The sequence below is a fragment of the Podarcis tiliguerta genome (genome assembly GCF_965153285.1).
Source record: "Podarcis tiliguerta genome assembly, chromosome: 11".
Classification (NCBI taxonomy): Eukaryota; Metazoa; Chordata; class Lepidosauria; order Squamata; family Lacertidae; genus Podarcis; species Podarcis tiliguerta.
In genome coordinates, this window is record NC_139544.1 from 27,602,441 (window position 1) to 27,626,005 (window position 23,565).

The following is a 23,565-nucleotide window of genomic DNA, read 5'->3' on the forward strand; positions in this document are numbered from 1 at the left end:
CTCTCACCACTTTGCTGAAAGCAAAGGGCCATTGCTTTGACAGCTTGACCGCCTGAGAACCACGTGTGTTTCATGGCGTAAGAAAGCCGATACATCAATATTAGAAAATTAGCTATGGGCATAAAGCAACAGAGACAAGTCACTCTCGTCAGTGCCATCAAGAGTAAGCCCTATGGTGTTTCGATTCGACTTTTTCACAGGAACTGCTCAGACCTTCCAAGTGTCCCTATTTTGCAGAGACAGTCCCGGATTTACAGCAGCTGCCCCAGTTTCTGATTTGAACTGCCCCTGTTTTTCCCCCTTAAAAAGGTAAAGGGACCCCTGACCATTAGGTCCGTCCCTATTTTCATCGGAGAAACGCTGGAGGGCACGGGCGTTTAGGATTGCAGGGGTTGGAAAGGGGGCTCGGTCGTAGCTGAGGCTGGCAAAACCGCGCCTTGCTGCGCGACACCAAGGAGAAATACGACTACCTCTGCCACGCGGAAGGCCGACTTGGCATTTGACAGCGGCGCGCCTCTGAAGGGATTTTTCTCTCCACGACATCGGTTGAGGGGCGGGGCTAAGGAGGGGCGGCGCCTTCCGCGCGTGCGCGGGCTGCATTGATGGTCGTCTGCTACCGGCGGTAGCCGTGGCCGGGGTCAGTAGCAGCCGGTGAGTGACTGTTCGCCGCGCGGCTTCGTGGCGAAGGAAGGCCTGGTCCCTCAAAAGCTCCGGCGGGGCGTGCCTGTCGTCAGCGCCTGCTTTTGTGAAGGGCCAGCGGCCCTCCCTGGAGCTGGGCTGCGGTTCCTCTGGGCGAAGCGGAGGGGAAGAAGAGCAGCTGGGTCAGGCTCGGGAGGCTGCGGCCCCTGCTTTAACGAATCCTCGTTTAACTCCTCGTTTAAATCCGGGCATTAACGCGCGCAGCTTTGGCTTTAACACCTTAGTCTTGCTTGAATTGCGTGTAAAAGGAACTAATCGTAGGATTGCGGAGCTGGAAAGGGACCCTGAGGATCATCTAGTCCAACCCCCACCCCGCGAGACAGGAATATGCAGTTACCCCATACGGGGATCGAACCTGCGACCTTCGTGTTCTCAGCGCTAGGGCTCTAACCGACTGAGCTTTGAATGGGCAAGCAGCACGTATCAGATAAAGCAGTGAGGGGTTGCTCCCAGGTGTCAGAAAAGGTTATTTATGTATGTTACTACTGCAGCCCGTCTTTTGTTAGCCCAAAAATGGAAAAGGAGCAGGGTCCCAACCAAAGAAGAATAACAACTTAAGCTGACAGAATATGCACAACTTGCAGACTTAACATATAGAGTAAGAGAACAAGAAGAACATAACGTTTAAAGAAGATTGGAAAACGCTTATTGAATATATGGGAAATAACTGTGTTCAGCTGAAAATGTTGGCGGCATTAAGATAAATTCAACAGTGTAAATAAGTTTTGATGGATGCAATAATGGAATACTGAATGGTATAGTTTTTGTAAAATACGCAAGGATTTATGATATGTAAAATGAACCATGGAAAGAGAATCAGGGAAGTCATTGATGTCTTAAGGATAAAAAATGAGTATTTTAAATTGTAAAACAGAAAGTTTATTAAAAAATTATACGCGGGGGGGGGGGGGGGAGCAGTAAGGGGTTGCAGGTCAGAACAGTGTGGGGTTGTAGCCTGCCCCACACCCCGAGCAAGCCTCTTCTCCCAAGTTAAGTAGAGGATGCTGTCCTATGGTCAGTGTTGAAGGTAAGATCCAATCAGCTTCTGTACAGGTGAAACTCAGAAAATTAGAATGTTGTGGAAAAGTTCATTTATTTCAGTAATTCAACTTAAAAGGTGAAACTAATATATGAGAGACTCATGACATGCAAAGCGAGATATGTCAAGCCTTTATTCGTTATAATTGTGATGATCATAGCGTACAGCTGATGAAAACCCCAAATTAACAATCTCAGAAAATTAGAATATTAAATGAAATCAGAAAAACAAGGACTGCAAATAGAGCAACATTGGACCTCTGAGAGGTAGAAGCATGCACAAGTACTCAGTACTTGGTTTGGGGCCCTTTTGCATCAATTACTGCCACAATGTGGCGTGGCATGGATGCTATCAGCCTGTGGCACTGCTGAGGTTAATTTGGGGTTTTCATCAGCTGTACGCTATGATCATCACAATTATAACAAATAAAGGCTTGACATATCTCGCTTTGCATGTCATGAGTCTATCTCATATATTAGTTTCACCTTTTAAGTTGAATTACTGAAATAAATGAACTTTTCCACAATATTCTAATTTTCTGAGTTTTACCTGTATGTGAAATGGGAGCATATCTCTTTACTATAGCCAGCAAAATGTGTTGATTTGGCTCTGAAGAGTTAGAATCACCATTGTCTATAATTATAAACCTGGATGATATTGCTCATTTTTGTCCTATAGGAAGAGGTCCATTTAGTGGCAGGACTAAAACAAAACAAAGCAAAACCCTGCATCATAGGTTTGTGGCATAAATTATCACTTAAGAAGAAGCAAAAATACCATGAAAAAGAAGGGATTAAAATAAGATTGTTTTGAAAATTCTCCATATGGCCTGGTATAATTGTTGAAATTTTCTTCCGTTACCTTGCCAGTAGTCATGTCCAACAAGGAAGTGAAAGCAGCATTGAAAAGTGCCAGAGATGCTATAAGGAATAAGGAGTACAAAGAAGCACTGAAACACTGCAAGGTAACTAGCACTCAAATGTACAATTAAGATTTCGGCATGTGAAATTGTATGTTCTCTTCATAGTACTCCTCTCTGATATTTTAAAGTATTTCTTCATCGTCTTGATGTTCCTTGCTGTTTTTGTTTATCTGCTGCCAAACTAAAAGCTAAAGTTGGGCTGCACAGCAGTGGTGTTGTTTTCTGTTTCTGCCCTGTTGGTGGTGGTTTGGATGTTTTGTCATCCTCATAGATATCATCAGCACAAAGAGTTGCCTTATATTGAACCAGGCCATTGGTTCATTTAGGTCAGTACTGTCTTCTCTTGTTGGCAGAAGCACTCTAGTGTCTTAAACAGGTTTTTTGCTTTAGCTTTGCTGTTGAGATCTTTTGAGCTGGAAATGTTTGGGATTGAGCTTGGGACTTTGTACATGCAAAGCACTTAACTTTGGGCTCCTTCTGCAGCTTTAGAATCTTTTGGTGATAACATCTGAGCATGCATCAGTTCTGCTTTCTTCTTCAGCTTCGAAATGATTTATTAATATTGCTTATTGTAAGTGTTTCAGTGTTTTTTCACTTGTTCTTATAGGCAGTATTGAAACAGGAGAAGAATAACTATAATGCCTGGGTATTCATTGGTTTGGCAGCTGCTGAGCTAGAACAACCCGATCAAGCCCGAGGTGCCTACAGAAAAGCTGCTGAACTTGAACCAGGGCAGTTGCTAGCATGGCAAGTACGTAGAATCATAGAATTGTAGAATTGGAAGGGACCACGAGGGTCATCTAATCCAACCCCCTGCAATGCAGGAATCTTTTGCCCAATGTGGGGCTTGAACCCACAACCCTGAGATTAAAAGCCTCATGCTCTACAGACTGAGCTATCCCAGCTGATGTTGTAATATGACTGGTTCCATTTCCCTATTCCATATATTTATATGAGTAAAATGCAAATATTCTGCAAATCGTACGCAACATTAGATTCAAATTTAGTAGACTGTACATTGGATTATCTTCTGGCATCTTCCTGACTACATGTAACAAGGCTTGTCTTTCTTGCTTAGAAGTTATAAATGATGCGGAGAATGTAGACAAATTACTCACTGCCTCTGCAGTGTTATCTTCACACAGTCAGTTTGATGAACCTTGAAATGCTATGCTTCAAAAACTATTAAGCAGTAACATGGTTATATCTCAGGAATGGATATGAATATGGAGATGATAGTTGTGACCCAACAAGGATTTGCTTCAAAAGTTATATTCTTCACTTTCCCCTAGGGCTTAGCAAATTTATATGAAAAAACAAACCATGCAGATGTCGGAGAAGATTTGGTTAATGTGTATCAGAAACTCCTGGAACTCTATGAAAGGTAGGAAATCAACTATTTTACAGCATTTTGAAAAAATAAGCTAAACATTTACTTGAGGTGAATATTATGATACTAATTATAGAGGAAGTGTTTATCACAACAGTATTCACAGCATTCCCATGTCAAATTTATCTTATGTATTCCAGCAGAATGTAAAATGCTTCCATCATTCCTAAAATAAATAATTGTTCCCTGATAATTTTTTTTTACATTTAATCAACATGATAGAAAAGTTGCCCATGCAAAATGGTAAAATCCATTATAGTGTGAAATTTAGTTCAACTATTTGTTTTATGTTATTACTTTACCCATAAAACGTTTTGTGTGTTAGCATGCACCTATATTTTCCTGAGGATGCGGGTGGCGTGTGGGTAAAACCTCAGTGCCTAGGACTTGCCGATCGTATGGTCGGCGGTTCGAATCCCTGCGGTGGGATGAGCTCCCGTCTTTCAGTCCCAGCTCCTGCCCACCTAGCAGTTTGAAAGCACCCCTAAGTGCAAGTAAATAAATAGGTACCGCTTTATAGCGGGAAGGTAAACGGCGTTTCCGTGTGCTGCGCTGGTGCTGGCTCGCCAGAGCAGCTACGTCACACTGGCCACGTGACCTGAAAGTGTCTTCGGACAGCGCTGGCTCCCGGCCTCTTAAGTGAGATGAGCGCACAACCCTAGAGTCGGACACGACTGGCCCGTACGGGCAGGGGTACCTTTACCTTTTTATATTTTCCTGAACTTAGAGAGATCCTTCTCTTTTTGCTAGAAAATGCAATAAGGAAAACAAAAAAGGCTGTCTTAAGTAGATAGGCTTCCGTGACACGGTGATAGCTTCTGCTAGTAGATCAAGCTTTTGTCTCCAAAAACTTAATTAGAAACACATTTCTCACTGTGTAGGACTGAAGGGAAGGAGATGGAGAAGGCAGAAGACAAATAGAAGTGGGGTAGTCCTAAAGCAGGAAGCAGGTAGCCCTAAAATGAAGTGGTGGGGAAGCAGGGGCCAAAGGATGGGAGCCTGTGCCAGGACCACCAGGGGTTGGCAGGAAGAGCAAAGGGGAAGGTCCCCAGTACCTAAGGGGAAGGGGAAAGGAGACTGCAAGATGGCATAAGAAGAGGGGAGAGAGGACTGCAGGAAGCAAGGTTCACAGGATGAAGATGGAGTGGAAAAAGCCACAATTGAAAAAGAAAGAAGTACAAAAGAGCAGATTGTTAAACAAATATTTTAAATTGAAAAAGTATATTAACTGAGGATTTCCTTAACAGGCAGATACATATAAGAACGATGGGGAGGAAAAATACATGGCAGTAGAACTGTCAAGTTTTGAGCCCTATGCAGTTCACCCCAGCCAGGGTTTAAAGGGGGAAAAGTCTGGAGGGGAAAGTAGTAGGCAGCTCCAGGGCTGGCAGATTCAAAGGCCCCCCCCCCCCATCGAACCCCAACACATTCCTTTCCTCCTCCTATTGCTCTCAGAGGACTGATATAGAAAGAGGGACAGCCAGTGCAACAAAGGGTGAATTTCCTGCTCCAGCTGCAGGTCTACAAAATCTTATGTCTCCTGACACCGCCTTTCCAGGTACAATAGGATTGCACCCTCATATTGTAGACATTTTGTCTTTCTCCCCCAGCACTGATAAACAGAAATGGTGTGAAGTATGTAGAAAGCTTGTGGAGCTGTATCAGCGAGAGAGAAAATACCTTCAGGTTAGTCACTGTCATGTTCGTTGTAACTTATTGTGATCAATGTTAGTAATCAATGTTTGTTTTGCAAAAAAAAAAACACCAAATTTTCCTTTGCATAAATATTTACTAGCTTTATGACTTCACCAGTCTTGGCTGTTCTTGCACCCTGTTGCTTTCAGATGAAATACCTTTTTTTTTGTCCATTACATTGCCTCAGAGTCAACTTCTGTTTCCACAAGTCTGCAGGAGGACTTTAATTACTTTTTTCTTCTCTCTCTCCCATTTTTAAATAATGGACTAGCAATATTTTACATGCTCTCTCTCTCTCTTTTTAAAAAAGAACAACCCTGAGAGGAAGCCGGTGACTAAAGCGTCCCTTTTTGTGAAATCTAACACTTCATTGCCCCAAATCTAAAGTTTGTTTGAGGGGCAGCTAGTAGGCTAATTCATGACTTTTCCACCATCCACTATAAAATGAAAGCAAGGTGCAGTCAAATATGCTTATGTCTATGTTTAAATGGGAAAAGGAAGTGAGGAGCCCATAAAAGCCTCAATAGTGCTTTGCTGTTCATACTAGGTAAGGCTGGTGCTGCGATTGCATTTTATTACAATCAGTCAATCAATCAATCAATCAATCAATCAAGGCACACGATGTGGAAAACATTAGTGTGGAAGCAACCTGTATCAAGGTATTTGAAATGTCATGAGAGATACTGCCCACACCATACCACTAAAAGAATCTGTATAGCTGTGTGACTTGGTAGGCAGCAGTAAGCAAGAAGACTGCAAAATCATCTCATAACACTGACATCTTATTGCTTCTGACACCTCATTTACATTAAAAGGCATACGCCTTGATCTCTGGAATTGGGAAATGTCTTCCAGTGCTCCAGTAGTCAAAGGCGATAAATGTCTCAGATTTGAGAAGACATTGAAGCTTGACTGGTTTTCTTTTGACAGGTGGCTCGGACGTGGCAGAAGCTAATAAAAATACGACAGGAAGAAGGTGCAGAAAAAGCTGAGATTCATCAGTTATGGAAGAGGTTGGTCCAGTTACTGGAAGAAGGCACACATCTCCAGGATAATGAGACACAGCAATTGGTAAGGGTTCGTCCCCTGATTCAGCTATATTGTTTTTCAAACAATAAATCTATAGAAAATTCAGAATAACAATTGTATCTGAATCTTAGAACAGCTTGGAAGGAATAATTCCGAATTTCCATCTTACAGATGGGAAGTGATACAGTGATTTTCTGAGGACTGCCTGCTTGAGGCTATGACTAAATGGCATATGTCCAGCTCTTGGTTTATACAAACTGGAGGCTGTAAATCACAAAACCTATTAGGGTAGAAATAATATTTGGCAGTGCGAAAGTATAAGCAGTAGTCCTGCTTATAACACATAACTGCATTAGGGCATTGGGGTAATTTTTTTCAGTCCCTGCTTTATGTGCTTTGGCTTACTTGCTCGAGCTGAATTATTTCACTAAATTGGTCCTTCCTGCATCTTCCCCTTAATGTGGTACATTATTTGCTTCTGTTCTGTTCTTGAATCAAACTATCTAGATGAAGCGGTTTGTATAGAGTCATAGTTCTGAAAAAACCCCACCATTCTGTAAATCGACAGACAATCTTGCTATGGATAGTGCCAATTGACTAATGCTTGTGATGTCATAGAGACTTTCTAGCTTACACCCCAAGAGCAATTTTGCAATTGTTTTTAAAATCTTGAAAATATGTATGAAGCGTAGGATGAACATAGAGAACAAACGTTTCTATCCCGTTTCTCCCACTAGCCTTGAATGTCACCAGCTCCACCTTGTGGTTGAAGGCAGGAAATGTTTTGGCTACCTTCACCCAAAGGCAAACAGGATCATAGTGAGATCCTTTCTATTTGCCTGTCTGTCTTTTATTCATTCTGGTGATTAAAATGAACTTAAGGCATTCTCCTGGCACTGGAAATTGTAGTATGGGAAAATAAGCCATGCTGCATGTTGGACAGAAAAAGGCAAAATAGCAACTTTGGTAGCAATACACAGTATTCACAATTTTACCATGTTAGTTTGGTAATCTTAGGACCAAACCATTGCGCCTACTATGTGTAACTGTATGAACTGTGTGACAGTTGTTGATTTTTGTTTTTATTTTTTAAAAAAGGAAAATATAAGTTGAGATCAGAGCACCAGTGTGAGCAGACTGTCTTGAAGGGAAGAGGGAATGCCCAGCTCTTATGATGCTAGCTATTTATTCACTCTGTGTTCCCATTCATGGACGTGGAGAAAAGATGAAGTCTTATCTATCTCCCTCTCCCACTGTGGGCGGGAAAGCACTTTGTGGAAGGTGTGGAGCAATTTTGACAAATGGCTAACAAGTTCCTCCCTCTGACCCCCAATGGATACTCTTCGTTAAAAAAATCACCAGAAAGAACCACACAATTATGTGTAATGATAGCTTTTCTCTGATTTTGTGTAGAAAAGAAATATTTACTGGCACAGTAGTAGAACTGAATCTTTTCAAACTTCAGGTGCATCAATTATCCAGAGATCGCACCATCACTTGTTAAAAGCTTGCTGCATTTTGGGCTTTGTTGTTCCATATTGCAGTATCTATACTATTTGTTTTTCAGCTCCTCAATGCATTTGAAGAGGCTGTGAATTCCTCAGACCCAATTCCAAGTGAAGAGCATCAAAAGACTTATAGAGAGTTCATTCATTGTCTGTCAAAAGTAAGGATTATTTATTTTGCTGTAAGGTAAAACATCCTGCTTTGAAATTGACAGCTGTCTACAGACAACTGCCTACATTGCTAATTGCTTCTCTCCTCCTGAAATAAGTTTCCTCATGAGGATTTCAGACTGAAGAAGGCCTGTGAAGATATGATGATTTTGTATCCTGCTGTGAGTTATCCTCTGGAAGTTCTTTGCTTGCGATTCATTCAATCAGGTAGTTTTTGGTTTATTTATTTTCTTTTTTTCTTTACTACAGTACTTTCTTTTATTTGACCACTGTATCTGCTGCTTTTCTGTACTTTTTTCATACATCTGAGTTGCTCTGAGATTATCTGGGAGATTTGAGTTTGTCACAGAAGAGGTTCTAAAAGGGAGGGGGAGCTAAAATAAAAAACTAAAATTTGTTGGTGGAATTCAGCGACTCATGAAGACAAATGTTGCATCTGCCCCTCCCCGTCTCTTTCACTTTTTTTACCTGCTTTCTGTATGTTGTTCCAAGAGCTTTAGCTGAAGAACAGCTAATAAGTATTTTAAATAAATGAAAACAATTCTGGTGGGCATAGAAATAAAGCTGCCTTAGTGGTCTTGAAATAATCTCCTTTTCCTGTATTGCTCTGATTACCATTAATGGCAGCATTCTTGACCTCGAAAGCTTTCAAATCCTTTGGCCTCTATGTGTGTGCCATATATGCTATTGCTTCCTTTCTTTTCCATTATGTACCATCACGTGTCCCAAGACTGGTTGAAAGTGCAGTACTGAAAGCTGGTTTTTATTTATATCCAGATTTACATTCTGCCCCATTCTTAAAGCTCTGGGCAAGTAACAATTTAACAAGCAGTGTATCAAACATAGAAGAAAAGGCTTGCCTAAGCCTTATCAAAACAGTAAGAACTGCTAAGGTAAGCATTTTTAAGTTAAAACAGCTTGCTTTTACTATCAATGGCCACTAGCCATGATGGCTATGCTCAGCCATTGCAGTTGGAGGCTGCAATGCTTCTGAATGCCACAAGACATTCAGTATTTGTTTTGGACAACTCAGACAATAGTATGTGACGCCAGAAAAATAATATAGCGAAAACACTAGAGAGAGTTTCGTTTTCTTCTCACCTTCTAAACTGTGGCCAAATGGAAATTCCTCCATGTATTCTAGGCAGTTTCACTGATGAGGCCCTGAATTGTTGTCGGAAACTGTTGGATATTGACCCAAGAAGTGGCCCAGCCCTTATTGGATTAGGGATTCAATCTCTCCAAGAAAAAAAGTATGATGAAGGTGAAAAAAAGCTAACAGAAGGTGAGCGATATGGGAAGAGAACAATGGGTGTGTACATAATGTATATTATAGGAATAATATGATTGAATTGGAGTGAAATGCTATCCTTTGTTTTTTAGAGAGGCATTATTGAGTCTGGCCAAACTATCTTTTTTCTCCCAGTTTGGGCTCCGATATATTCTTATATGCAATCAGTTTTCAGCATTTATGCTGTCTTTAGGACTCTACACTAGAATGTAAATTATCCTTAGACACTGTTTGAGGGAAGGAGGAGTTCAAAATTAGTTCTGAGTGACAATTTATGTCCAATCTATATGAAATCTAATTTGTATATTGTTGTAGGTTTGAGGTTGTTCCAATATATCAGATACTAAGATCGAATATACATAAGGCAAAACATAATAGTTGAACAGGTTACTTCTGGGGTGGGGCTATGGTTATTGTCTGGTATTCATGAATGGAAAAGTTAAATAGCATTAAAATTTGAGTAATTGCAAGTTCCATCTGAACTCATGTGTTTAAATCATGTTAAACATGCAAAATCTTTCCATCCAGGTTTGCAGCAGACTAGCCAGTGTCCGGAAGCATGGTGTTACTTAGGAAAGGCACAAGTGAAAATGCATAAATACAAAGAAGCTGTTCTTTCTTGCAATCAAGGTAATTGCAGAGCTAAAATACAACTTCTTTAGAAAAAAGGTAGTTCAACTTTTGATAAAATATCCCAAAGGCAGGCAACAACAATATAATAGTAAAAAGTGAATAAAGCAATCAAATAACTATAGAGGCAGTAGAACAGCAATTTCAAGCAGTAGTGGTAAGCTGGAATTGCAGCACTCCACTAACATGCTCAGCAGCCAGAGGCTAATCTAATAAAGGTTTTCAAGGTCTGTTTAAAAAGAATGGGCTCTTGCATCTGGTGGATTTCTTGGGGAAGATTGGTTCCACAATCTTGATACTAATAACAGAAAAAAAGCCTTCTCTGCCACTGTAATTTTATTGTAGCAGGCACATGCAATAAATTGGTACTACACCTCAGTGTTTAGTATATTTAATATTTTATCGTCAACGTTATTTCAGATTTCTATGATCCCAGATATAGTAACCCACTAACTGGGCATGCTGTATTGCTGGTTTTGTATTGTAATTCACCCTGGGATCATTTCAATGAAAGGTGGGCTTATAAATTGAGGGGGGTGGAACACATGTTTTATATAGTGCTAATAAAATATAGGTTACAAACGGGTAGATCTTAATAGCCTTTTCTTGAAATTGCTTCATAGGATACAGATACTATGTTGAGATGTCAACCACTTCTCAAGCTAGTGGTTTATTTTACAATTCATAATTGATTGGTGGTGTATTGAAAGAGCAATGTTAAACTGTACGGGCAAATACAATGTCTTTTAAACCAAGTTTAAGTCAAACATAGAATTAGAATTCTTTCTTTGGCAGCTTTAAAGATATTGGGACAACTTAATGAATCCAGTTCCAGTCAGCAGCAGAAAAACCTTGCCCATCGCTTCAAAGCCATGGCCTTGATTAAAATTCCAGGTGTCGACTCTGCAAAAGAAGCTATAAGTTCCCTTGAACAGGTATGTGAATAGCTTCTCCCTCCCCTCTTTAAACAACTTTGGTAAATGAAATCTGCCTTAGGCTTTCCAGTTTAAGATGCTGAGGGGTCCTTTGTGCCTTTATAATTGTAAGGAAGGAGAATTTCATTGAGTCTAGGTCTCCCCTTCATAGTGTTGCGGTGATTGGGGAAAGCTGGTCTCTTTACTGAATACTCTGAAACTATTGTCTGTTTCTGGGCGGACAGACAGAGGAATCATTGTGTTCACAGAGTGGCAATATTATTCTACTATTTAGACTTCAATAAGGTTTGGTTTAATAAGTATTTCTCTCACAAGGTAGCTTCAGTTTTCTGAAGACTGACATTTCAAACATGCATTTGGTTCCTAGGTTTTGGATAGAAACAATGATCCCAAGCTTATAGCTCTTAAAGGAGAGGCCTGCCTCCATAAAGGGCTTGTTGATGAAGCTTTGAAGGTTAGTATGTCCCGTTTCCCCCCATAATACAGCCTGTTGTTAAAAATATGACATTGCTCCATATGAAACTGTAGAATATAACACTTTTTATACTATAGATTGCACAGGAGCTTAAACAGACCCACCCAGACTTAGCGGAAGCTGACTACCTTGAAGGCTTGATTCATTATCAGCAAAAGAACTATCATCAGGCAGAAGCAAGGTAAACTATGCTCATTTGGGGGAGAAAATTTGAAATAAACAAATATATATATATATAAATATTCTTTTTTTAGTTTCCAGAGAGCTATTGAAAAAGAAGCTGAAATAGCCGACTTCCATTTCTGCCTGGGACTCACTTATTGGTTTATGAGTGAAGAGACAAGAAAAAATAAATCCAAAGCTCTTACTCAGTTTCTGAAGGTAAACCATGAGGACGGAAATGGGTTACAGCTGAACATATTTCATAATGATTTTTCCTCTTCCAAACAGTGGTCAGCATCTTGATTACTAGCCTGTGGGAAAATCAAGGGCAGAGTGAAGGAACCAAGGAGCCAAATCTTTCTCCTTATGTGTTCCTCCCAGTTCTGGAATGTTCCAGATGAACACACAGTGGTTATCATGAGAAGGAAAGGGAATTGTGAGAGATGCAACCTATGTGTTTCAGGTTGTTCCTGCCACACCTATTAAAAGCTAGTGGTGCGGAAGTTAGCTGCTTCAAAATGGTTCCTGTAAGCCCCCTTGGGGTGATAAATGAAGGGAACGAATACGAATCTCCATGCTGCTTATTAAGTCTCAGAAAAATTTGTTGACATTGTGCCAGTGGTATGCCTACCACGTTATAAAACAACATCAAAAAGAGGCCTCTGCCCCAAGGAGCTTACCATTTACCGTATTGGCCTGAATATAAGCCTCACCTTTTCCCCAAATTCCAACCGTGAAAAGTTAAAGTGCGTATTATCTTTGCGACCTTACTTTATGCAGCCAGGAGCCTGGGGCAAACGGTGCCAGGAGTGTGGTGAAGCGGCGCCCGCCCTGTGCGTAGTCCCCCATCCTCTCCCCCAAGGCCGGGAAGGGAGAGAGAGTGAGGAAGGGGAAAGGTCGCTAGCAACACAGCGAGGCTCCCCCACCCCCCAGTATGCAGTCAGGAGCAGCGAGGAAGGGAGTGGCTTATTTTCTGGTATTTTTTCTTTTTTCCTTTTCCCTCCTCCAATGTTAAAGGTATATTCAAGTGTGGCTTATATTTGGGCCCAGTGCTTTTTTTCCTGTGGGTATGTGGGGGTACGCACACCTCTAAACATTTTGTGAATCTAAGTTTGGCCTCATTGAGGGGCAGTATTTCAATATGAATAGGAAAAGGAAAAGGAGAGTACCCCTAAACACGGTAAATATTGTTATGCGGACAAGAGAACCAAAAGTAGCAAAAGGGGGGGAGGAATATATATATATAGAGAGAGAGAGAGAGAGAGAGGGAGAGGGAGTTATACTATATTATAAAATGTAGTTTATGTTTTGGATTAATAATGAGGACAGTGTTAAGTTAATGGCTCCACAGAAAACACAGATTCTTAGTGATTTTAAGAGAGAGATTGAAATTTCATTATTTCCTTGCTTTTCTTCCTTCCTTCCCTTCATTAATGTATTTTATTTAAAAGATTATGAGCTTGCCACTCCAAGGGAGCCTCCAACTTTAGAAACATTAACAACAATAATAAAACATATCAGTAAAACAGTGGTGTACAAAGCTAGTAGGTTAGTAAAAAAACAAACCAACTCATTAAATCACAGCAGCATAATAAAACCTAGACGCTCAACCACATTTTTAAAAGGTCTGGTAAATTAAAAAAAAGACTTCATCTTCAGCTGAAGGTTGCTAGAAGGGAGGAGGACATTGCAGGTCTGGAATCTACAACGGAGATAGCCCTTTTCCCATTCACCACCCATCTTGCTCTTGATAATGGGGGCACCCAGAGAAAGGTGCCAAATATTATTTTAAAGTGTGGACAGGATATTATGAGAGAAGGTGCTCTTTTGGTGTCTTTTTTGTAATTTTTTGTTTCCTCAGCTGAAAAACCATGTGCCTGCATATGAAAATGATGGATTGAAATGTACTGTGTTGTTATTTTTCTTCACAGGCAGCAAAACTGGACAATTACCTGGGAAGTGCTTTCCACTACTTAGGCCAATACTACAGGGATATAGCTGGAGATAAAAACAGAGCACTTGGCTGCTATAAAAAGGCTTTTGAAAAAGATAAAACGGATGGAGAAGCTGGAGCAGCGGTAGTGGACTTAAGCACCGAGCTTGGAGACTTGGTACTGTATTAAGCTGGAGCATTTTAATGTACTGCACTGATCAGAATAGCTGTAAAATGCAAACATTTCATAAACATTTTCTCTTCCTGCATGTTTTATCACTGATCACTGATGTTGCAAAGGGTCACTTTACCTTATTTTGCATACATTCTTGCTCTAATTAAATTGTCACTGTTTGAATGTGTTCCATTTCCTTCTGACCTAACTGCTTACAGTCCCTAAATGTGAATAAATACCTACAGCTAAGAATTACACTTTATGCAGCTGAAGCTTATCTTTAAGATGCCCCAACTCAACACCATAGCAAAAAGAACAAACACTGCTGGATATAGTTCAGAAAAACTTCTTTGTGTTTGCTTGTTTCTGTTACAGTAGTAGGAATGCTGAGAAACTGCTTCAGAGACTCATACTTAAGCTGACATGTGCTTACACTTTTGTCTGTTCTTTGTAATTGCATATCCACACATAATAAACTATTCATAACCTTATATTTGTACATTAGCAAACTGCCCTTGCCATCTTGACGGAGGTAACGGAACGAGCAAGTGCTGGGAGAGCAAAATGGGCCTGGCTTCGTCGTGGACTTCACTACTTAAGAGCTGGTCAGCATTCACAAGCAGTGGCAGAGTAAGAGAATAATTGCATTTCAATGTCTTCTGCAAAAGGCAGTATAAACAGATGGTCTGATAATGCACATATACTTTTTTTAAAAAACCGCAAATCCTGTATGAATTTGACTGCTTACTGCTGAATTTCAGTAACAGTTACAAACAACCTGCCTTTTATTCTGTCTATGCAAAACATTTGAGGTGCAATACTGCACTTTTTAGTTACAAAAGGCTCACACTGGACTGTATGAACACCCCTAACCTCTCCCTAAGCAGTGCCTCTGTGCATGGGATGCCGCTGCTAATCCAAGTATGTTGCAGCTTGACAGGGTCATTCAGTGGCAGCTTCCTGCATCTTACCAACAGCATCTTATTGCGAGCTCATTGCCAGCCAGCCAGCCACAGCCCCAACTTGCTTCAGCAGCAGCAGCATGAACTCAGAAACCTTGAGGATGGAAGGATAACATGCAAAAATTAAATTGAAAAACTCCTCTGGTATAACTGAATGGCCTCTGCAAATTGTGACAAGTTTGGAGACTGAAGATGGGGTAGGGTTATCATGGAGCTTCTAGGCAGCCTTGCTATACTCTCTGAATGCAGGGTGCAGGATTCTACCTTTGTACAGAAATTGGACATGGCCATCCAAACTTGGTTTTTCAAAAGTGTAAGTTACTTGGAGACTTTTTAGGTAACAAGTGACTATTATATGTAATAACAATGATGAAGAACCTGGCAGCTTCCACAGCATTCTTGCATGAGTCCCAGTGAACTGAATGCACTGCTTTTGTGAAGACTGGTGCTTTCCCCCCAAATTAACCATTGGTACATCTTAAAAACCAAAAACAAAACTAGTGTAAATTCTGTTTCAAATTGGTAGTCCCCCAATAGTAGCCTGTTTTGTTTTACTTGGGGCTGTGATGGAGGATTGAACAAAAGCAGCCCAAACACTTCTGAATATAAACTACTATTCCAATGTGCCCAGTTTGCAGGCAGCTCTGCGAGCAGATCCAAAGGATCCCCACTGCTGGGAATCTCTAGGAGAGGCCTATCTGAGCAGAGGCGGCTACACAACTGCACTGAAGTCTTTCAGGAAGGCCAGAGAACTGAACCCCAAGTCTATATATAGCATCTATAAGGCGGCAGCAATTGAACAGATTCTAGGAAAATATAAAGATGCTATTGCAGAATATCAGCACATCTTGACAAAATCAAAGGACTATGTCCCTGCACTGAAAGGTATTCATGTTTTGTTTTTTTGTTGGGTACAAAGATATACACTATATATTCACTACGCCTACAGAGTTAGGTTGGTGGGGAACCCCAGACCCTCCAGATATTGTTGGACTACAGTTCCCATAATTCCTGACTGTTCCCCATGCTGTCTGGAGCTGATGGGAACTGGAGTTCAAGAATACCTGGGAGGGTCACAAGCGGCCCAGCACTGGTATAGGTGACTGGAAGTCAGTATAGCTAATTTAGAAGTGAGAGAAAGCGGTAGTCTGTTCTTGAGACATGAGGAAAGAGTATTTTGTAGAAATCTGCCTATTTTGGAGCTATGCATTGTTAACCTCTGACATACCTTAAGTATGTGGGAGTTACCAAATAGCTAGCAGAAGTACTTTCTTCTATGTATTCTAACAAAAATCAAGAGAAGAATTCATTCACTTGCTCAATTCTTCCCTCATTCTACATTTTGAATGAGGAAGGAGGTAAAGATATCCCTCACACCTTAGTTCCTTGTATTCACTTATTTGGAAATAACTTGCATATATGTGATACTAATATCCTCATCATTCTTAGCTTATTGTTATGTGCATCTAAGGATTTTAAAATTATGCTAAATATGCATAGGTAAAGGTACCCCTGCCCGTATGGGCCAGTCGTGTCTGACTCTATGGTTGTGCGCCCATCTCACTTAAGAGGCCGGGGGCCAGCGCTGTCCAGAGACACTTCCGGATCACGTGGCCAGCGTGACAAAGCTGCTCTGGCGAGCCAGCACCAGCGCAGCACACGGAAACGCCGTTTACCTTCCCGCTATAAGCGGTACCTATTTATCTACTTGCACTTAAGGGTGCTTTCGAACTGCTAGGTGGGCAGGAGCTGGGACCGAAAGACGGGAGCTTACCCCGCCGCGGGGATTCAAACTGCTGACCATGCGATCGGCAAGCCCTAGGCGCTGAGGTTTTACCCACAGCGCCACCCGCGTACCTACTATGCTAAATATGCATAGTGTCCATCAAATGGTTTTCCAGCATCGGCCATTGTATGAGACTTAGGAGCTTAGTTAATTCTTCTTGCAGTTTTACCGCACATTAACAGGCTATTAGTTCTATTCAGGTCTGGGAGAGTGTTATCTCATGATGGCCAAGACTGCCCTTGCTGATTACCTGGATGGAAAAGCCCTGGACTACATAGAACAATCTCTTGGCTTTTTAGCAAGGTTAGTGTTCATATATTAATCTCCCTTAGCAGCGAAAGGGTTGCCTTATTTCACAAACAACATCAATTTTAAACAGTAAAGTAGTAGCAAACACACAAACGAGAGCTGAATCTTATAAATGATAAAAGTCAGTATATCCCGGCATGGCCAAACTTGGCCCTCCAGCTGTTTTGGGACTACAATTCCCATCATCCCTGACCACTGGTCCTGTTAGGTAGGGATGATGGCAGTTGTAGTCCCAAAACAGCTGGAGGGCCAAGTTTGGCCATGCCTGAATATACAAACCATTTCCTGTTTGTTTCAGCATTGGAGGTAAAATGCATCCTCATGCCTGTTTTGAAAGAGGGTCCCAGCATTGATGGGGAATGACAAAGCCCATGTACTCATTGGAACTCCCATAGATTTTGGGATCAGAAAGATGGGCAGAAATCCAGAAAGATTTGCAGGCACCTAAGTCTCTAGCTCTGTAACTGGATGTTAAGAATTAACTGTAGAGTGCGTTGAGGCATATAGAAGAAATCCAGCACCATTGGTTTTTCTTCACAAGTTGATACTTGGGGTGTTTTTAGGCTTGTAAGGAGAATGCTTTTTTGTCAGCTGAGAAGATTTTAGCTTTATCTTTTGTAAAAGGTAGCAGGTAAATTAGATGGACTCCACTTTTCTGATGTTTCTTCCCCCTTTCAGAGCAGCAAAGCATCGTCCTGAAGTATCCTGCCTTTGGAAACTGCTTGGAGATGCCTGTAGCAGTGTTTCTGTCATTTCACCATCCAAAGTGAATGTGAAAGTTTTAGGATTCCTTATTGGTCAGAACACAGACAAATGTGTGCTAAAGAAAAGTGACCTGCTCAGTCTGGGAGGAAGGTAATGTATAGTGCGTGTTATAAAATATTCTATGGCCTATAAGTCTGGATGCCTTCACCTGAACTGCTTTGCTAGCACAGACCAGAGAACTATCATCTCAAAGCTGAGGAGGAGAAATTAATAGACTGCTGTTTTGAAACTAACCACCCCCCCTTCCCCTGGAAGTGCTTAACATTGCTTTCCCGTGCTTTGAGGAAATTTCAGTAACTTTGGGTGGCAGACATTGCTCTGATATCCACCTTACTTCAGACATATTTTCATGTCTAGCAACCAATATACCGTACATCAAAGAAAGGGGTAAAGACCTCCATGTTTAACAGGTCTGGAAGCAAAGGGTAAAAAAACTGAATGTGGGCATACAGATGTGGGCCAGCAGCCTGCATAGCTACTGTGTGGAACCCCCAAATGTTAGATTATGCATGCCTTGGGTAAACAGGGAGAGGAGCCGGTCCCAAGAGATGAAGAGAGGGAAATAACTTGGGCCTTGGTTCTGGCACTCCACCTGCTCAGCTGCAGCCCAGGCAACATATTTTGGCTTCTTTATTGCTTGCCTTTAGAATGTGTGGTTTTACAATTCTTCAGTACCAAATTTGCCCCCCAATTGATGCCATGTGGGCCAAGGTGTATTCAGATTTCTCTCTGTCTAACTGTCACTACATTGAACAGCATTGCTGTCAAGTATGAAGCTTGTGTAATGTTCCTTTCTCTCTTTCCTTAAAGGCATTTGTATTCAGGAAGATGGGATAGAAACAAAATAACCTTTGATAGCATCACTGAATTAAATTTTTTTTTAACTTCCTTTCCCATCTGTTTTGCTGATATAAATCACTCTCTTAATTTTGTGGTTTATTTTTCTGTAGGTGTTATGGTAGAGGATTAAAACTGATGTCTTCCCCAAACACGTGGTGTGATCTTGGGATAAACTACTATCATCAAGCACAGCATCTTACGGAAATGGGCAGTAACAAGAATGAGATTAGTGAGCTGCTAGAGAAATCTGTACAGGTAATTTTTTATAACCTTCTTGTGTTCTTTAATACAGTTTACACTAATGGACCTATCACTGTTAGGAGTATTTGTAAGCTATGGCTATTAAAAGACAAAAACAAACCCTGTTGGGATAACACACAAAACATTTGACATATTGAATTACAGCACTGCACTCTCAATCTCTTCCAGTGTCTTAAAAAATCTGTGAGGCTAGACAGTAACAACCATCTGTACTGGAATGCTCTGGGCGTGGTGGCCTGTTGCAAAGGTACATTTCAAAGTAAAACTTCTAAAATATAGTCCTCTTAATTGCTCAGAGTTCTGTTGAATATAGCAGAGGATGTTATAATTCGATCTGTCTTTCAGGTGTTGGAAACTATGCCCTTGCACAACATGCATTCATCAAATCTATTCAAGCTGAACAAATTGTAAGTGTTCTACACAAATGTATCTGTTCCAAAGGAGGTTCAGTGATGTTAAATTTAATTTTTGTAACCTTTGTTTTGTCTAGAATGTTGTTGCCTGGACCAATTTGGGAGTCTTGTACTTAACAACTGGAAACATAGAGGTAAGTATGAGTGCACATGCTACCTGCTCCAAAGACAGAGTCATAAATGGAAGGACTTAAGTGACGTGCCAATCGTAAAAAAATAGAGTTTCTATCTTCCTGTTTTAGTGTGCTTATCAGACCATTTAAACACCAAAATGTCATTGTCAACCAAGTTATATTTATTGGGATGAAGAACATGGCCATTGACTTGCCAGCATTATTGATAGCTTGTCTGTCTCTCAAAGATGTCACAAAAGCCTTTCAGAGACTGTGGCAACAAAAACCTTTAAAACTTTAACACTTTAAAAAATTGTATTTATTTTATTTTTTGAATTTGTTAGTTGCTTTATCTTGCCCAGGGCAATCCAAACCAACCTGCAAACAAACAAACAAAACCACACATAAATACATTAAAACCAAAAGGAAAAAGAGAAGCATGAAAAAAAATCCCACTGATAGGCCAGTCAAGCCTCCCTGGGGAGAGTGTTCCATGAACAGGGAGCCACCACAGAAAAGGCCCGTCCTTGTGTTGCCACCCACTAGACCTCTTGTGGAAGGAAAAGTGGAGTTGAAGGATGCATTATATTGAAAGATGAATCAAATTGGGAAGAGGAGTAAATTGTATCAAAAAGGGTGGTTCTGTGAAGGGAGAAGAGCTAACAGACTAGGACTACGCTTGATAAGAAACAGAGAAATAACTTGTGAAGGTAAAAAGTCAGGCTTTGCTTGCCTTTAGTTCCTAAGAGAGTTCATGCTTCCCTCTCAATTTCCTAAGTTTTCAGAGTTGTAAATTAGGCAAGCTAACTTTTGTTAATTGCTGAGGTTTTGCACAGAAAACAAGGATCTCTTCTTGGGAGAACTAATGCTAGTTTCTGGCCTCCATTTCAGACCTCTGTCTTTTGTTTAATATTCTTATAAAAATTATATTGTCTTATTTGAGGGCCAATTTTCTGCTTACTAGAGATACTGGCAAAGCTCACTGTATCCAGGCTCATATGCAAGCTTTTTGATTAGTTCATGGGGGGGACAGACAGAAAATGACAGTGATATTTTTAAAATATTTACAATATTCAGGTTGCCACAGATTATAGCATTACTTTACATTATTTGTAAGTCAAACATGAGAGGAAGGAACAATTTCACTTGTATCTTGTGAAAATACTTAGTGACATTCTCAGCCACTGTCAGGCTAATTTAACACTTCTCTATCAATTTTATATATTCTTCCAGCAAGCACATGAAGCCTTCAAAGTAGCCCAATCCCTAGAACCCTCCTATCTAACATGTTGGATTGGGCAGGTAAGATGTTAAGCAACTTCTTTCAGCCTTGCATATATATATATGCCAGCTGTGTTCTGATTGGCATTATGATTATATTGAAACTGAATCTGATCGATCTCCCGCTAGTTAAGTTACTGCATATGAGTGCTGGCTTACCATATAACCTGGCTTTCTAAAAAGACTTCCTCACTGTTTCCTTTCTTTTTCATTCAAATTCTAGTTCGTTGCATTCTCCTACTTTTCTTGTTGTCACCTATTCTTTTATAGTGAAACTGGCAAAAATGGATTTTGTGGCATTTCCACACTGTGCCAAGATACTGCTGTGCCTCTGGTTTTTGGTCAGAGACTGTAGCAGCACTGTTGAGAACACAGTTGAGCTTGAAGTACGGACCCTGAAATACAGGCTCCAGCACCATCAGTTTGCATTAGCTTGATGGTATAAAGATGGGTGTGCACTGCTGCAGCTAAAATGGCCTCCTATACCCTGGCAACCAGGGCAGAGGACATTTCCTCTGTGCAAGGAATCTAATCACCCATGCATCGAAATCCTAGGTCAGGCATCCCCAAACTCGGCCCTCCAGATGTTTTGGGACTACAATTCCCATCATCCCTGACCACTGGTCCTGTTAGCTAGGGATGATGGGAGTTGTAGTCCTAAAAATATCTGGAGGGCCAAGTTTGGGGATGCCTGTCCTAGAGTACTAGCCTACAGGATTGGGAGTGTTACTCCTGAGGACCTAACTAGAACTGGCTGCACTGAATTTTAGTTCTATCATAGATGAATTTAGCAGCTGATGGTGACAACCTGTAGTGAGGAAAAAGATAGGAATAAGCTATTTATAAAGAGGAACAAAGCTGGTGCATGTTATGTTAAATCAATGAGCTATTTCCCCCCTTTGCTTTCCCCCTCAGGCGCTCATTGCGGAAACTGTAGGCAGCTATGAAACGATGGACCTCTTCAGGCATACCACTGAACTCCGCATGCATGTAAGCACTTGGCCCTGTTTCAGGTTGCAGACCATTAAACAGGAAGCTGAGGGACTGACCCAAGGCTGCCACTAGAATTTCCCATGTTCCTGGTGCACTTTGTTCAGGTGTATTATACGGATCTTCTGGAACATGGTGGCTGAGTTTGTTTCAGAGTGCTGTACATGGAATAGGTCTGGGGTTTTAGCCAAATGAACGAAATGACTGGCATTTGGCTCGAACAGTATTAATCCAGGTGCTTTGTATACATTTCAGAGGAGTATAAGCTTAAAACCAGGAGTAAAAGATTTAAGGCTTCCTAGTTGTGCAGTTATTAACTCCGTTTGTGTTTTCTGTTCAATCAGACTGAAGGCGCAAAAGGTTATGCCCACTGGGTGTGCTCAACCCTGCAAGATAAAACCAACCGAAACACTGAATTGTATAAGTACAATATTCTTCAAATGAATGCTATTCCAACAGCACAGATTGCTCTGACTAAATACACAGGTAAATTTCTCGTATGTTTAAAGCAGCTGCCTAGTTTCTCTTTCCTTGTAATCAGGGATGTCACTTATTTAAGCCTCAGTAAAGTCAGAATGGAACCCAGTGGTTTATTAAGTTATGCATTCTTTAGCTTTTTCGGTGGCTGCTCCCAGACTTTGGAAAACCTTCCCTAGAGAAGCGAGACTGGCTCCCTCATTGTTGTCCTTTGTCCAGCAGGTGTGGACTTTCTTGTTCCAACTGGCTTTTAATGAAAGGGCTGGTGCTGTGTTGTTTTTATTGTAATTATTGGTATCATTTAAACAGATTTTATATATGTATATAGTTTTAATTCTGTCAATATTTAATAGTTTTCAAATAACATGTAATAATGATAATAATAAAAACTGTGAAAGTGTGGGGGAGAGGACTGCTTTTATGATGACTATTTTATTATTAGGCTGTGTGTCAGTATGCTTTTTATTATGTTTTATTATGTAGATGTTCTGTAATGTGTTTTAAATGTTGTACACATTAAAATGTGGTATATAAATTGTAGTAGTAGTAGTAGTAATAATAATAATAATAATAATGGTTTTCTTCTTTTCATTTTGTTTGTGTGTACATCATTTGTTATTTCAGAAAGAATCCAAAATGATGCATGTGCCTTCATAATGCTTGGTTATTTGAATGAATATCTCCAGCTGAAAAAGCAGGCCGTAGATGCCTACCAAAGGTAAACTGCAGAACAACAAGAGATCCTCTCTGGCAGATCATAACAAAAAGGCAGATCTATACAGGAGAAGGTATTGTTTCAGGTATTCCAGGTATAGATAGGGCTTTGTAAGTCAGTAAAAATACATTGAAGAGGAGTGGGCTCAGTAGCATGCAAGCAGCTGGTGCAGTTCTTTCAGAACTGGAGTTACATGTTCCCGGCTCAGCCAAGATACAGGAATTAGATATGCTAAAAATGATCAAAATATAGACAAAATCAACACTTTAAAAAAACAGTTAGACGTCATAAAGTTACATGTTTGGATAGGCTTGCCTAAACAGATAAGTTTTAGCATTGAAAACAATACAATGAATGTGTCTCATATTAATCTGCCTAACATTAATCGGCAGGGAGTTTCAGAGAATAGCTGCTGTCACACTAGAAGATTGATTATTTGTAAGTGTGAAACGAACATTATTTAAATATGTATCCTGCTTCATCTTCAGTGCTCAAGGAAGATTATAAGATATTTGGAAAGATAAAGATACACCTCTGAAATAAAGTTTTGACAAAAAATGCAATAAAATGGTATTCCCCTCCCCCTCTTTCTCAATGGGGCT

At 40.6% G+C, this 23,565-nt stretch overlaps 1 protein-coding gene across 4 annotated transcripts in view; it reads left to right on the forward strand.

The window, feature by feature from the left end:
* Positions 1-428: 428 nt before the first annotated feature.
* The window catches only part of SKIC3 (SKI3 subunit of superkiller complex), a 43,912-nt gene continuing 20,775 nt past the window's right edge, over positions 429-23,565 (forward strand). Inside the window, exons 1-27 of one of the 4 annotated variants that reach the window (XM_083403630.1) lie at positions 429-651; positions 2,608-2,702; positions 3,268-3,411; positions 3,953-4,044; positions 5,661-5,736; positions 6,676-6,816; positions 8,342-8,440; positions 8,549-8,657; positions 9,595-9,735; positions 10,270-10,371; positions 11,167-11,306; positions 11,674-11,760; positions 11,859-11,962; positions 12,036-12,162; positions 13,875-14,054; positions 14,557-14,681; positions 15,645-15,898; positions 17,000-17,102; positions 17,787-17,963; positions 18,824-18,968; positions 19,143-19,221; positions 19,320-19,381; positions 19,465-19,521; positions 20,734-20,802; positions 21,697-21,771; positions 22,116-22,257; positions 22,873-22,966. In XM_083403630.1, the coding sequence (XP_083259756.1) occupies positions 2,613-2,702; positions 3,268-3,411; positions 3,953-4,044; positions 5,661-5,736; positions 6,676-6,816; positions 8,342-8,440; positions 8,549-8,657; positions 9,595-9,735; positions 10,270-10,371; positions 11,167-11,306; positions 11,674-11,760; positions 11,859-11,962; positions 12,036-12,162; positions 13,875-14,054; positions 14,557-14,681; positions 15,645-15,898; positions 17,000-17,102; positions 17,787-17,963; positions 18,824-18,968; positions 19,143-19,221; positions 19,320-19,381; positions 19,465-19,521; positions 20,734-20,802; positions 21,697-21,771; positions 22,116-22,257; positions 22,873-22,966 (3,014 nt within the window). In that variant the 5' untranslated portion in view covers positions 429-651; positions 2,608-2,612. Of the gene's footprint in view, positions 1,120-2,452; positions 2,475-2,607; positions 2,703-3,267; positions 3,412-3,952; positions 4,045-5,660; positions 5,737-6,675; positions 6,817-8,341; positions 8,441-8,548; positions 8,658-9,594; positions 9,736-10,269; positions 10,372-11,166; positions 11,307-11,673; positions 11,761-11,858; positions 11,963-12,035; positions 12,163-13,874; positions 14,055-14,556; positions 14,682-15,644; positions 15,899-16,999; positions 17,103-17,786; positions 17,964-18,823; positions 18,969-19,142; positions 19,222-19,319; positions 19,382-19,464; positions 19,522-20,733; positions 20,803-21,696; positions 21,772-22,115; positions 22,258-22,872; positions 22,967-23,565 lie in introns of those variants that run through there. The other 3 variants (XM_083403632.1, XM_083403631.1, XM_083403633.1) reach the window with 3 other exon arrangements.